We start from the raw sequence: 15,913 nt of genomic DNA, 5'->3' as shown, positions 1-15,913 counted from the left end.
TTAAGCTACAATATTGCAGTTTAGTTACATCTGACGATATATGTAAGATGATACATTGACCTATTTATTTTTTTGATGTTTGCAAAACTCTGTCACTGTTTTACGTTGAAATATTAGCACTTATTATATTCCAACAAATCAGCATCACCACGAGGATTGTTGGTAAAGTTAAGCTGTTTTTAATTACTGTTAAAGCAAGTAGTTGTTAGACACTTTATGTAAAAGTCTATTACAACCTTTTACTATGAATAATGTAGCTCATATAGCCAAACTGCTACCTCATAAAATGCGGAAAATAATAATAAAACAATCACGAATTCATATTTTGACAACTACATGAGATCCATATAGACACTAAGTTATAAAAAGTATGCAACATAAAGTTTTTAACATGAACTTCTGCTTTTTTTATTCCCGAAGCCAAAATCTGTCCGACAGCACGTAAAAGCAGCACGAACTGTCAGGGGACACCTTCAGGTTACCGGGAAATTACAGGGAGTTTTCCAAAGTAAAATGACTCTTTATCTTACAAGAAAAGAAAACGATTTTAATCGTTTACAGACTCAGTGTGTGACACAGTGCTCAGAAAAAAAGGATAGAATTGGACAGACCGTCTTCTGATAAAAATGTGAGTCAAGTAAATGCTTCAGATTATCTATTAAATACAGTTTAAGGAAAGATTTGGTCAAATAATGTCAAACAAATAATGAATATGAAGAGAGCATGTGGATTTTAGGTAAAAACACTTCTCTGAGGAGCTCTTAGGAGTATTAAAAGCTGTACTGTTTCATAACAATTATATATCTGATGATTCTCTTTAAATCTACTTAGTAAAATACAAGGTTTGTTGGTATTTGCTGCTGAAGCTGAACTTATTCTGCATTTGATGTGAGTTGCAGCTTCCTCTGTGGGATACTTTCCCATATCCTGACGTCAGCTGGATGTGGGATTTTTTCCTCCCCATCCCAGCCTCATATTCACACATTCACATATCCGCTCTTCTGCAGCAGCTTGAGGTGAGTTCCACACCAGAACACCAACTTTACCGACAACTGGAAGCATGCAAGATACTTACTTTGTGCTTTAAAAGAACAGTGGTTGTTCAGTCGGTCTTGAGAGTTTTATGAGTGTGTGACTGTTCTGTACTCTATGAAGGGAGACTGTCGTAAAGCCGGGTCTGCTGCATTACATAGCCTTTGCATTCCTATATTACGTGTTATGTAACAGAGACATTTCTCACAAATTTGATCAAACGGAAGGCTGTAAAATGTTGTAAAGGTGGATTGACCTCTGTCAGTATACTACATGTAAGCCCTTGATGGTATTTCTTCTGGAAGTAAACACATTTGACCAGGGTGGACTTCACCCCTAATGTCAGAAACTGATGTTAGAGGTTTTAGTCACTTTCAATCTGAGGTGAGTAAGAGCAAAAGTACAAACTGCCACTCACAACAATATCAACCCATCATCTCCTCTCTTTGCTTCAATCCAGTGCTTTACAAATACCTTATTGAATTTGTTTTAGTCTGTGCTATTGTTGCCCTTAACAGATAGTTGGTTAAGAGTCAAACAGGAGAATTAGAAAGTGAAATATGGTTTCATGACCATCAGTGCTGCACTTGGTATATCTTCACAGTGCTTCCCTTTTTGTGGTACTGAAACCTAAAGCATTTGCTGGTTTTCTGTCAGAAATCAGACCATTTTCTTTTTATTCAGTTTCCTGAATATGACACTAACCTTAAAGTGTGAACTGTTTGGCCACGTAACAGTCAATAAACTTTACTGTAATATCAGTACAGTCAATAGTGCAACCACTCAGACAATTTGGATTCTGCTTCACTTCCCAAATATTTTTTCAAATATTGCAAAAACCATAATAGAGACTAGAAAAAGCCTAGACATTTTTGATTCCAGTAAAGACCAGAAGAAGAATGTAGTGGTCAACTTGGTGCCGGCTTTCTTCGAATGAAAAAAAAAAGAGGTATAAACTGTGATATTATTTCCAAAACAGGAATCAAGACCTTTGTAAACCCAAGATTTCAAAACAATGCTTTCCAAGAATACATTTTCCATGGAATCTTGAAACAGGCTCCACAGTTATAATTTTCTAAGTGCGTGTGTGCTTTTATATGGCAGTTGTTTTGAGAAGCAGATTGAACTTTTAACCACTGAAGTGAGGACCTGACCTACAGAAAGAAGACGTTTTTACCGGTCCCTATTTTCAGAAGGACCGTCACAGGACTGTTTTAGGGCTCAGACTGGGGTTTAGGTTAGGGTTAGGTATTCACTTATGGGTATAGGTAAGATTAGGACAAAGCACTAGGCGATACTTTATAGTACTGAATGTCCTCACAATGCTATCTGGCGCAAACATTTGTGTGAGTCTGTGGCTGTCTGTGTGTGTGCTTTTCACTGCGGGCTGTCGGTGCTCGCCAATGTATCCCGAACTGTAGAGCAAGAGGAACACACCCATCTAAGACTGTAACTCTGTGTGTGTCGGTGTGTGTGTCACAAAAAACTGATTTAAGCCAGCTGTCAGTATGTCCACATCCCCTCTCTTCACGTACTGGCAATTAAATATCTCATGGATAAGAAATGCGCAGGGGAACGACCTCACAGCCTTTTACTCTAAAGAATATGCCTCATGAAAACTGATCTGCAGTGAAAGACATGTAAGTCATTTTGTTTAGTTATTCAAGATTTAACAAGTAGGCGGATTTTTCTCACAAAAATGTCAACAATATTGCAACAGAAAGTGACATTATATTATGTTAAAGTGGCTATATGTTGTATTTCTACTTTTAAATGTTAAGAATCAACTAAAATTATCATGAGTGTTTAGAATAAAGGGATCTGAAGTTATGCCAAAGATGCCAATGTATTGGATTGTTGAGATATGAACTGAATTTATTTACACGGACAGAGTGTTAGATTTATGTGACCACTAGAGGGAGTAGAGAGGCACTCTGCCGGTTTCCCAAGGTGAAGAAAACAAACGGCACAAGGCTTTTGATCAGCGCATGATCAAAGCGTGTGACCAGATGGAATGAGAACTGATAAGACACAACTTTTAGAGTCTAAAACGTTTCCACTACATGATACCAGCTGGACTCGACTCGACTTGACTCGGGTACCAGATACTATTCTTGGAGAACCTTTCCATTACAGAATACTACCAACTTTAGAGTACCTGGATGTCATAGCGACACTGCGCATAACTTCTGTGACGTCTGCTCAAAGAGTTGCTGATAAACTCGCTCGTTGCGTGTTGCTCTGTCAAGCTTGTGTTGACTCTTTTCATTGGCCACCAAGGACAGAAATGTCGGAACCTCCTCGACCGACCATGGTGTCATTTTGCCAGCTGTCATCATGGATTAACCTATCGGTATGTTTACTGTAAACTTCCAAATTTTTTTTTTTTTTTAAATGGCGTGTTGCGCATCGATGACACAATGACACAGAGACAACTCTCTGACCAGTCAGTGGTCTGCAGTGTTTACACGTCACATTTTAGTATCTTTTCACCTGTTTTGGAACCTCAGCTGAGCAAGTACTAAAAAAGTAGTACCAGGTACCAGATTCCAAGTACTTTTAGGTAATGGAAACGAAAAAAGGCAGAGTCGAGTCGAGTCGAGTTGAATCGAGTCGAGTCGAGCTGGTACCATGTAGTGGAAATGTGGCAAAAGAAGGTGATAAAGTGATAAAAGTTAGAAGCACTGTTGTCGTTTTCATCACTGAACACAGCTCTAAATGAAAAGAATGGAGTTTGATGCTAAAATCGCAGCATTTCTTTTACATTGGTGACATTTGATTATGAGGCTTATGATGGTATAAAATTATTATGTGATGTTATGTGATGTTATTGTTTGCCGTGAAAATAAAAGTGAGGTGGAGTTTTACTGTTGCCATTTCAGTCTAAAAACAGAGCTAAGCTAACAGAGCTGTAATGTAAACTATCAGCTGATGCAACACATAAAGATTATGAGAAAGATTATGTTACTTCGTCTGACTGTCAAAATAACCAGCCATGAATTTTAGTTTGAGGGAGACAACGTGATGATACCATAATACAGATGTGTGGAAACAATGAGCTTTTATTCTTTTTTCAGTGAGTGAAACAGTCTGCATGCACATAGTGTTGACATCCTAGAGCAGTGGTTCCCAGCCTTTTTTCGCTCATGGCCCCATTTAACATCACACATTTTTGGCGACCCCAGACTTTCAAAATGGAGACTTTTTTTTTTGCTAAAATTAATTTGTTTTTGATCATGTAATAGTTTGCTATACTATGTTGCAAATAAACGTTAATTTCAGACGACATTTAGTCTATATAATGTATATTATTATGGACGGAGGCAGAAAAGCCAGGTGTAGATTACTGCACAAAGTGAGAATTTTATTTTCCTTGGTCAGGATATGTACAGTCAGTCCAGCTTGGATTTAAAAGGCTGACAATTAACACTGAACAAACATTACTCAAACTATGAATTATGAAAGAGCTGCAGCATCTGAAACCGACCACAATGAACATTTAAGATAAACAGTACCACAGTGCTTCAGTTTCAGCTTCAGAGTTTGTCATGTCCTTTATGTCTTGTGATTCTTTTCTTCATTAGTAAGTTGTTTTTTTTTTGTTTTTTTATCAGTTACTAGAAATTTCAGGCGACCCCACATAGGGTCTCGACCCCAAGGTTGAATAACACTGGCATAGAGCTTCATATCTCAACATATAATCTGAGCCAATGAGTCACTGTCAATATGCTATCAGAGTCTATGGGCTAGACTAGAGCTCCAAATGTTGACATAAAACAAGACCTTTTCTTTAATAAATGCTCAATGTCAAAATAACTACAAACCTGCCAAGACAAAGTCACCAAAGGCAGCATCAAATACCCATTTAACGTTGTTAGTGCGGTGGGTATTCAGACAAGATTGAATCAAATGCTAAATTAAATCGGTCATTTGTATGACTCCTACACAGATCATTTAATTTTCTGGGCCTGAATGCCCTCCTGAATATGGACAGATATGAAGTTGACATGTGTAACTGCAGAAATATTGGTTTTATAAAACATAAAGGATTCATGCTTCCTCCATAATGGTTTCTTTCTTTTGCTTTCACTCTGGCTATTTCACCGTCTGTCTGTGCTCTGTCTTTATCTAAGTGCAGATCTTCTACTTGCATGTTTAAGTCAGCGCTAAGTTTCCAGTAAGCGGAAACCAAAATGAATATCAAAAGTGTAATGAAAGTTCTTTTTTTTTCTGTTTTCATCTTTTCACTTTGTCTGATCCAACATGAAGAAGTCATACTGGTATATTAGTTATTAGTTTGGTGCTTCTATGAAACTGGGTTCATTTTGGTTCCTGGCACTTTGCAAACTTTTTATACCCAATAATAAAAGATACATTTAGATATATATCCCCCCCGGGATGTACCTAAGGATGACCTCAGATAAATGCAAAAAAATACACTCTTGCTCTAAGCCATCCCAAAATTAATGATTTTTGATAAAATATTGGGGCCAAAATTGGGACATGAAAAGCTACCTAGGTGTCAGTGCATTTTACCTTGAAAACGTTGCTTGAAATGGTCTTATATACCCATAAATAAAGACACTGTGTTAAATTTGACAATCCTAGTGGTTTTACTAATCCAGACATCCTAGTTTTTCAGAAATTAGCAGTCTCATTCCAGGTTTTATGTGTAACCCATCATGTCCACTCATATTAAATGCAGAACCTGCCCATTTAAACACAAATAAATCACAAATGGTTTTGCAACAGTGGTCGTTTTTGTGAAATACTTTGCATAATTAGTTTGATTCCCAAAATGTACCTCTGAGAGAATTAAAAGATATTAAAAAAAAAAATAGTATTGTGTAATTTTCATGTCCTTTGTACTGTGTTACATGCAGATTTTTGTATAAAAATAATATAAGCATGTGTTTTATCTGAATAGTTTCTCTTTTATCTCAGTATGTATTTAACTTTAAAACAGACCCAAAGTGCTTCCAAACTTGCTTCATTACATTAGTCTACATCTGGTTTGAATTTTTAGCCCCTCTGTCCTGTTTTTAGGGACCAGTTTCATAGTTGCTCTGTTATTTGAATGACATATTGACAGATTTTCATTCATTTTCTGAGACTTGTTATCTAAGTCTTGTCCTCTACAAATCTTTGATTCTTACTTTCATTTTCTCTTGTTGTACTTGCTAAGATGCACGTAAAATATATACCCACAAGCCCAATAAAGCACAGCAGTTGGAGATAAACGTCTCACTTCAGTGTCAAAGTGAAACTCTCCCAAGAAAAGATAACCTTTTGAAAAACCACACGCTCATGTATGTTACACAAAAACACTGCTGTCTTCAGTTCTTTGTTTAGTTTTTATCCTCCTCATTCAGGATCATGTGAAATATTTTTTATACTTTAAATCTACTCATGTTTCAATACTTTCAGAAAAAAATACAAGTGTCATTTTGCTAGTGCAGGTTTTTGTAAGAAGGTTAGTGAATGGGGAAAATATCTTTTGGATATTGTCAAATAAACCTGTGTCTATTGCCTGGTCCTCTTCCGCCTCTTCCTCCTCTTCCTCTTCTTCCTCTCCCTCTTACCCTCTCCATGTCCTACCTGAGGTCTGTTTTTGTACCTTAGGCTCAGACTCGCTGTGTTTTTGCAATGATTGGAAGAGTTTTCATTTTGAACTAAAAGTGTTTTGCAAGAACTGTGTTGCATTGTAATCACAGGCCTGGTCAAAGGACAAACCTATTAAATTCTGGTGCAGATTGAGACGAGGCCAGATGTTATAAACATTTGGAGTTGAGCTCACACCTAGGAGTTCACATCCATCCTTCTTCAGATAAAAATGTTCACTCCTATTTATTGTAGCTATGTGATGTAATATTATTTTTTGTTAAACACATGTCTATTATATCAGCAGCAACAATGGTTATTCATTGCCATGAACTGATCTCACAGTTGTAAAAAACTGAAAATAAAAGCACTAGAGCAGTTACTGCTGTTTATGCAAGACACATAAATCATACAAATCTCCTGGAGCTGTAATGTGATTTAAATGAATTGAAAGGGTGACGTAAAGGAAGAAAACATCTCATCCATTTTTTTAAATGGGTGGATGAACTGTGAAGAAAGCATCAGAAACCAAAGAGAATACAACTGCATCAAGAGTGAATGAGCTTAACTGTTTAGAGGAACTAGTAACACTCAGTCTGTGGACACGCTCCTAGTGGCAGAGCTGGTAAATGACATGTCTTAGAACAGGGACGTTGAACTCATTTTAGTTCAAGGGCCGCATTCAGCCCAATATGATCTAAAGTGTGCCGGACCAGTAAAATAATAACGGTGAAAAAAGTTAAATTAAATTATGATAATGCTTACATCTGTAAAGTTTCCTTAAATATCTGAATAGGAACAACTTGAAATGTCTTGAGAAAAATAAGTACAATTTAAAAAATATCCTGCCTCAGTTTATCATTTGCATGTGTACATTATAAGTTGATTTTTGATTTGATTTTGATTTAGTGATTTATTCCGAACATGCAATGAAATTTAACATATAGGCAAACAAGCAAAGCATACATAATTATACAAATATCAACAATCATAACAATCTTAAACAGAAGAACAGGACAATAGTTCCATTTACATGTCCGAAAAGGGGTGGGAAGAAGTGCAACTTACAGATCACAGTGGATCTACAAATACACATAACATTTAATAAGAGAATGTTGGTAAAATTTCATTTACTTCTCAAAAGACATTTCAGGTTGTTCATATTTTTTCAGGTAATTCAAAATTTTTGTAAAAGGATAGTTTGTTAATGTAAACATTTTCATGTAATTTAACTTTTTTACACCAAAACAAAGAGAAAATGTGCAGTTGTCATTATTTATAGGATATTATGATAATATTTTACTGCTCTGATCCAATTGAGAACTAATTGGTTGGTATGTATCTGTATGTGGAACCTGAATTAAAAGGATTTTGACACCATTGATTGTTAATTTCTAACAAATTCATCCCACGGGCCAGATTGGACCCTTTGGTGGGCCAGATTTGGCCCCCAGGCCACATGTTTGACACCTGTGTCTTAGAACACCTTCAACAGTGAACGTTAATGACAAAAAACCCTCAAGGTTCAAGTCTTTGGAGAAAATACTTGTCAATTTAATGTACAAAACATCACGATATTAACACTTGTGGTGTAAAATGGATGATAGGATGTGAATGTGAGACTTGTGTTTCAGGTTAATGGTTTGTTAAACAGCTCTTATCGTGTTTGAAACTTGGGGGCATTTCATTCAGTTTGGAACCTCCAGTAATCATGAATATTCAGAAGTACCTTTACTGACATGGTACCAGATTTATCAGCCATTTTGTAATTTGCTTAAAGAGTCTGCTTTAACTTTTTCAAGCTGTGAAATTGATTTTTATGATTGGTACTATGGTGTAACAAGTAACACAACAGCTGGAAAACTTTATTCATAAAACTAAAATAATTAGACAAAAATAATGAAATGGATTTTTCTGCATTTTTCTTTCTTCTTCACTCTTTTACTGCTATTTTAGTCTTCTCAGTGCCCACAGTCTGACTGCTGGGACTTTTTTTTTTTTTTTTTTTCCTTATGCAAGAGGTCCAGAATGTTGGTGATATGACCAAAATGATCAACATAAATTGGTTTGGGTCTTTTTTTTTTTTTTTGGTGTTTTGTTTGCCTCTGTATTTATATGGATGTATTTGTGGGGATGCCACCTGGAATGGGGGGGGGCAAGTTTAAGAATTGCATAAGATATGCTCAAAGATGTAATTGTAATGGAAAAATGATAAAGTCGTTAAAAAAAAAAAAAAAAAAATGAAATGGAACAAACCCCTGTAGCGAAGTGATCCTGATCCTTCATGTAAAGCTGTACCATTTTTTTTAAAGAGTATATTTATTACATTTTCATTTTTCAAAACAAAACAGCTCAGCACCACAGTCAAACATAAATAGAGTTTTACAGTCAGCATAGAGACAGATTCCCATCGCATTCATATCTGTGTAATATAATAAGAGTCCATTTAAGAGCAGAGGAAATCCCGAGACAGAATTGAGAACACATTTCCTTCAGTATAGTCCAAGAAGTAATGCTGTAACATTTTAATGCACATGTTTGAAGAAGAAAACTTGTTCTTGATACAACAATCACAGACAATATGCAATCTGTGTTATCTTCATTCACCCATAAAGATCCACTGCTACTTTTGTGGCAATTCCTAAATGAAGTTTCCTCTAGATTTAACCTTTCTTAAATGATTTATCACCATTTATTATAATATTATCCTCTGTGCTTTGTGTTTTTTCTGTGAAAATCTTCTATTTTCCTGTATTTAATTTCCTGACCATGGAGATGTTCATGGAAGCTCAGATTACAGATGAAAACCTTAAAAAAGTGACTTTTTAGCAAAGATATCAATAACTTAACATAAAAATCAGCATCTATAACCACTGTCATTGATCCAACTCCATGGGTTTTACTGGTGAATCAATGTTGTAGAAGATGACGGTGTTTCCACGTTCACTACAGAGCTGCTGAACGTCCAAATGGGTCATATCTGATGACCATGAAAAAATGAGAAACAGCATTTTTACTCCAATTATTTACATGTTTGGGTAGGATTAGTGGATCAGAAGTTATTAAACATTTTAGATCAGTAGATGATTTTGGTCACCAGTTGCTGTTTGAGTCTTTATGGGTTAAAGCTGTCTATCGTATATTGTACATCCTGCTTGATCTAATATGTTACCCACAATGATTCATCATACATACAGTATATCAAAGCTCAGTAAACAAAGTAGGAATACTAGTTGTCAGAAGCCTGAAAGATTTAGCAGAATTTTAAAAAAGCACAAAATCCTCTACAGCCAGATTCTCTGTCTGCCAATTCATGTAAAATATATTTTCAGTTGACCTCAACTGTGAATACATGTCTTACAAGATAAATGTTTTTTTTGCCTGTGAAAAAGTTACAAATGCATGAAAGAACAAGCCTGAGCTGACCGCACTGAGATGATTTATGTTCATGTTTTGGTCAGTTTAGGGTCATTTAACTTTCATTACGTCACCTTTATCCATGTGCTTCTGGTAATAGCTACTATAATTTAAAGCTACAAGACAAGGCAGTCATTTAGTCATTTTCTCTCCAAATGATAATAACACTTCTTCTGTTCATATTTGTAACTAGAAGCACTCGGAGAGCGCAGACCTCCGCCAAGGCTGATCAGTGGCCCCCCCCGTGGGCCCCCCCACCCCCGATCACCACCAAAATTTAATCATTTCTTCCTTATCCCATTTCCAACAAACCCTGAAAATTTCATCCAAATCTGTCCATAACTTTTTGAGTTATGTTGCACACTAACGGACAGACAAACAAACAAACAAACAAACAGACAAACAAACCCTGGCAAAAACATAACCTCCTTGGCGAAGGTAATAAAAAAAAAAAAATCCTTTCCGAATACAAAAAAAAAAAGCAGTTAAAAGATGGTTTTGAGGATATGAAGAATTAAAAAAGCGCAGAAGTACACGTGGAATCTTCTACAAAACAATGAATTCTCCCACTTGTTGCAACGCCTGAGGCTGTCTCTTGTCTTCTTAATTATGTTGTTCATTTTAGATTTCCCATGGTGGCATCATAATTTAAGCTATAAAGACCCAAAGATCCACCAGCAACCAAAACCATCTACTGATCTAAAAGGTTTAATCCCTGTTGATCCTCTAATCCTATCAATACATGTAAATAATTGGTGTAAAATACAGTTTGTTGTTTTTTCATGATCATCAGATATGACCCATTTGGACATTCAGAGGCTCCGTAGTTACCGTGGCAACACTGTCATCTTCTACGACATTGATTCACCAGTAAAACCCATGGAGTTTTGATAAATGACAGTGGATGGAGACACTTGGTTTACATTCAGTTATTGATAGATTTACTGAAAAAGTCACTTTTTGTTGAGTTTTCTCTGTTTGGATACAATAACCCTCAACTTTGTGGGCTTTTATGAACATCTACATGATCAGTGAATTAAATATAGGAAAACACCTGATTTTCACTGAAAAAACACAAAACACAGAAGGTAATGTTATTAAAAACTGGTGATAAATCACTTAAGAAAAGTTTAATATAGAAAAAAGCAGGGCAGTTGTGGCTCAGGAGGTAGAGCGGGTCGTCTAATACCTGAAGGGTTGGTGGTTCAAATCCTGCTCTGTCCTAGTCGTGTTGTTGTGTCCTTGGGCAAGACATTTTATCCTCTTTGCCTCCAGTGCTGCTGGTGTATGAATGGTTGGAGGGGCTGTAGTGGCTACATATGTAGTTTACCACCACCAGAGTGTGGATGAATAATGGGTCCCCTACACCACAGGTGTCAAACATGTGGCCCGGGGGCCAAATCCGGCCCGCCAAAGGTTTCAATCCGGCCCATGGGATGAATTTGTAAAATGCAAAAATTACACTGAAGATATTAACAGTCAAAGATGTTAAGAATCATTTCAGGTCAATTCAATCTAAAGTGGATCAGACCAGTAAAATACTATCATAGTAACCTATAAATAATGAAAACTGCTAATTTTCTCTTTGTTTTAGTGTACACAAAAGTTACATTTCACAAAAATGTTTACATTTACAGACTAGTCTTTTAGAAAAAATGTGAATAACCTGAAATGTCTTAATAGACGTATGTGGAATTTAAAAAAAAATTCTCCCTGTTATTAAATGTTTTGTGTATTTGTAGATAAACTGTGATCTGTACGTTGTGATTCATATGTATAAATGATAAACTAAGGCGTAATATTGTTAATATTGCACTTTGAATTTTCAGGTTGTTCATATTTGTTCATGTTGTGTTCAAGTACAGTTTGTGGATTTAAACATTTACATTACAGAATTTTACTTTTTTTGCTCAAAAGTTCCTTTACTATTATATATATTATTTTACTGGTCCGGCCCACTTTATATCATATTAGGCTGAATGTGGCCCCTGAGCTAAAATGAGTCTGACACCCCTGCACTACGCAGTTTGAGTTTGCATTCATAGCTATATAAATCTAACCCATTATTATTATAAAAGAATATTTTGGAATTGCCACAAAAGTAACACTGGGTCAATAAGAAGGTCACGATAATCTCAGAGGAAGTCTGACTGTTGTGAAACGGAGCTGCTTCTCATAGGACTCAAACATGGCAGTACAAGACTAAAATACTGGAATCTTCCCTTTTAACTGGATCATCTTTGGTTAAATCCACCAGCTAACACAGAGAAGAAAAACATACAGGGTAGGTCATATTTTGTGGTTTGTCCGTGGTTCAACAATATTATGAAACAGGAGGAGTAGACTGTTGGCCTTGGCTGAGTGCACTTATACACTGTAAGCCCAGACTTTGTATTTACTAAGATGCTTTAATTACAATGTACTTAAATGATTTCAGTTTTATGACATTACTATAAAATGTTCAGTATATTCTACTAATTTGTAGACATAGTTGAAAGTACGAAAAACTTTAAGTTGAATGGATTTAAATCAGTCAGTTTTAGTCATGACCACACCTTTTTATCTGTGCATTGGATTGTGGGTATTGGGCATGTTGTTGAACATGTGTTCTTTTTCTGTGCAGGGGTTCAGCGGGGTTGTGCTGTTTGCGTTCATTGGACTGAATGTGAGTATGTCAGTTTCACTGACCTTTTTGTGTTTGTTTTTGTATTTTTGTAGAGCTGCACCGTGAGTCAGAGCCACAGGCCCAACAATAGCTTTCCTGTTCGTCAAAAGGGGGTTGTTAACCATTGGTAATCTTTATACCTTGCCGAATTAAAAAGACTTTCTATACTGATACGTTACATTGAACAGACTTCCATCCACACTATAGTACTTTAAGTTGAATAAATATACAAAGTACTTTGTAATGCAAAAGATTTTAATTTAAATCAACTTAGAATTGAGTGTAATGAACTGACGATATTAAGTCTAATGATTATACAAAGCACCTAACATTGCAACAAATTTTAAGTTAAATTAACTTGGCATTTAGTGTTTTGTACTTAAAATAGCAATTCCATGCAAATCAAGCATTTCAGTTTAATACACTCAAATTTTCACCACTCATTACTCAATTTTTTTTAAGGCAACGAGTTACCTGAGATTTTTTAAGTAAACTCAACTATCCGGTCTTACAGTGTATACTCTTTTGCTTCTTTCATGTGTGTGTGCAGCTGTTTGTATCTGTGTGTTATAGTCAGTGTTTTATTTACTTGTGTTTCTCTCCTACAGGCTCAGGTTCTGTATCTGGAGAACCTCCCTTATCCTCACCAAACGGACCTTACCAAAATGTTGCCGTTGCCTGTCCTGAAGCAGTGATGCCTGCTTTCAGCCCTCCTGCCTCCCTGTTGTGTGTCCTGCTGTGTGCGTCGGTGGCTCTGCAGCGCTCTGACCCGCTCCTGGCTTACGTGACCCACAACAGCCTCTACTACTACTCCTGCATCCACGACCCTCCGCCCTGCAGCCTGTCATCGCTCACCGACTGCAGCTGCGAGGACCTCCAGCTGTCCGTGCTGCACCGCATCCATTTGCACTCATCTCCCGTTTTCAGGGTTCGGCGTTTGACTGTTTGGTACTCGTCGATTTCCAACGCGGCACGCCTGCTCAATAACTCCGAAGTCAGGCACCTTACTCTGATCCGCTGTGGCCCAGGTGGATCCAGAGGGACATCTTCTCATGGATCAGTCCTCCAGGAGGGTTACTTCACTGTGCAGCATTTGGAACGTCTAACAATGGTAAATCTACAAAGGAAGCCAACTCCGGAAGAGAAGCGGGCCAAGAACGCCGACTTGAATACTGACCCACACCTAAACACAAACAGCTACAATAGAGTTAGAAACACAAACTTGGATTTCATTACAGACACAATGAGGGATTCGGACACTCACTTCCTGGATTCATCCTCACCTCAGATCCAAGATATTTTCCTGGGGAGGGAGATCGGAGCAGCATACTACGAACAGGCCAGACTGGGAATCATCCACAGCTCTGTGCTGGAGTGGGGGGCAGAGGTCAAGGCCTACACCGTCCAAACACACATAGACAGCGACGGACTGCTGCCCTTCCCCGACCTGCATCTGCCCAGACTACCAGAAACATCCGTTATATATGTTAGCTTTGTATACTGACAACAAATTCTTTTTTTTTTTTTTTTAACAGGAGACAAACCTCAAAAGTGCCAAAAGAACAATAAGACACAGTGTTCAGCCCATGCAAACATTTACACATCCCAGAGATTTGTGTTTTCCTTATGCATAGCTTTACTTCAGCTAAGAACAATCTCTGCATCTGCTTAACATACAGAATAAAGTGATCATTAGCTCACAGATTATAGTGCATTTAGGTCGGCTTGAAGGTTTTGTACAAGCTGCCATCTGGGAGAAAAACAAAACAAATCTCCATGACAATGGACAAGATTTAGCCATCAGCCAAAACATCTAATTAAAGCTCTATGTAGATGTGTAATACTAAAATAAGATGCTAAAAAGTCAACTCAGCCAGTCATAAAATATGTCATTTTGTGTATTGTGGAACAAAACTGAGGCATTTTGTTTTTAATGTCTGTTAAATGACATCACCTTGACTGAGCAGGAGTTTTAGCTGAGATAATTTCATGTTTGTTTGTTTTTTTGTTTTTTTTTTGCTGTGTGTACTTTGGACAGCCCTCCTCATCCAATATCTTTCATAGTGTCCCCAAGTGGCCTGTACTGTTGTCATTACACTACGCTGTGTGTGTGTGTGTGTGTGTGTGTGTGTGTGTGTGTGTGTGTGTGTGTGTGTGTGTGTGTGTGTGTGTCAGATTGTTAGAACAAAACAGGAGAAAAGCCAAATAACCCCGTCACAAGTCATTCCTCATGATTGTGATAATGAAATGAAACATTCTGGTCAAACAATGTGAAATTGTTTGTTTTCCATTTGTTATTCAATAGTATTTCTGCCTTGATACTGAAAATGTCCCTCATTACTCACCATCAAGTTGAGTTTAGCAGCTGATTTATATTAGTTTTAGTAATTTTGCTAAAAACATGTGAAAAGATTTAATGGCTCATGGTTTTTAATAAACCTGAAAATCACTAATAATGTCACCAATACCTGGATTTAGTTTCAGCTACAACTAAAACACTTTTTGTGGTCATTCATTTCAGATTTATGAACATATAGAGGAATAACACAACATAAATCTGGATTTAATTACAGAATAAACCCCCTCATCTTTATCTTTCTATGACTGAACCTGACTTTTGACCTGTGCTTGAAGGTAAACAGGCTTTTTTTTCACTAGCAAAGTGGTTTTAACCCACAGTGGGAGTCCATATAAATGTGACAGGTGTATTTCTGAGCTTCAACCACACGATGGCAGCAGAGACACGTGAGTCGAAACTTAGACTGACAGCAGAATGAAGAAGGTGAATAGACTTTTTTTCTTTCTTTTTTTTTTTTTTTTGCTGTTAAAATCCTCAAAACTCCACAAATGGTCCATGTAAGATTTTAGCACTTTAAAATCTTGTGAAGAATGTTTCCGGTACATCATCAAGAGTTCTTAGGCTGCTATTTATTTGTGAAAAATGTCAAATCATCAGTGTCATGTGTGTTTATAAAAAGAAAAATAAACACTTCGTTACCCATCCGTTTGTCTTCCCTGAAGCATTTTGTTTATCACTTGCTTTTCTAAATAAGTTACCTTTAAATTATAAATAAGTAAAATCAACTGCTCACACATAGATTAACCCTTTCATGCATAGTGGTCACTACAGAGGACATCTATTCTAGAGCTGTTCTCTTATATATTCATGGATTTTGTTGTTTTAGTTCCATATCAGTC

General features: G+C 36.7%; 1 protein-coding gene across 4 annotated transcripts; it reads left to right on the top strand.

Moving 5' to 3' along the window:
- The first annotated feature begins 919 nt into the window (after window positions 1–919).
- On the top strand, window positions 920–15,704 carry LOC115434652 (uncharacterized). 4 transcript variants are annotated; one of them, XM_030156702.1, is made up of 3 exons: window positions 971–1,016; window positions 12,674–12,715; window positions 13,324–15,704. In XM_030156702.1, exon 3 carries the CDS (start codon window positions 13,410–13,412, stop codon window positions 14,217–14,219), a length of 810 nt encoding a protein of 269 aa, XP_030012562.1. In that variant the 5' UTR covers window positions 971–1,016; window positions 12,674–12,715; window positions 13,324–13,409; the 3' UTR covers window positions 14,220–15,704. The 4 variants fall into 4 exon arrangements, with proteins under 4 accessions (XP_030012565.1, XP_030012562.1, XP_030012564.1 ...); XM_030156705.1 differs by lacking the exon at window positions 12,674–12,715 and having other exon boundaries at window positions 920–1,016; XM_030156704.1 differs by lacking the exon at window positions 971–1,016 and having other exon boundaries at window positions 12,609–12,715.
- Window positions 15,705–15,913: the final 209 nt, after the last annotated feature.

The sequence above is a fragment of the Sphaeramia orbicularis genome, chromosome 15 (genome assembly GCF_902148855.1).
Source record: "Sphaeramia orbicularis chromosome 15, fSphaOr1.1, whole genome shotgun sequence".
Classification (NCBI taxonomy): domain Eukaryota; kingdom Metazoa; phylum Chordata; class Actinopteri; order Kurtiformes; family Apogonidae; genus Sphaeramia; species Sphaeramia orbicularis.
Note: the sequence above shows the minus strand (reverse complement) of the source record. Positions and strands in the feature narration are given on the sequence as shown.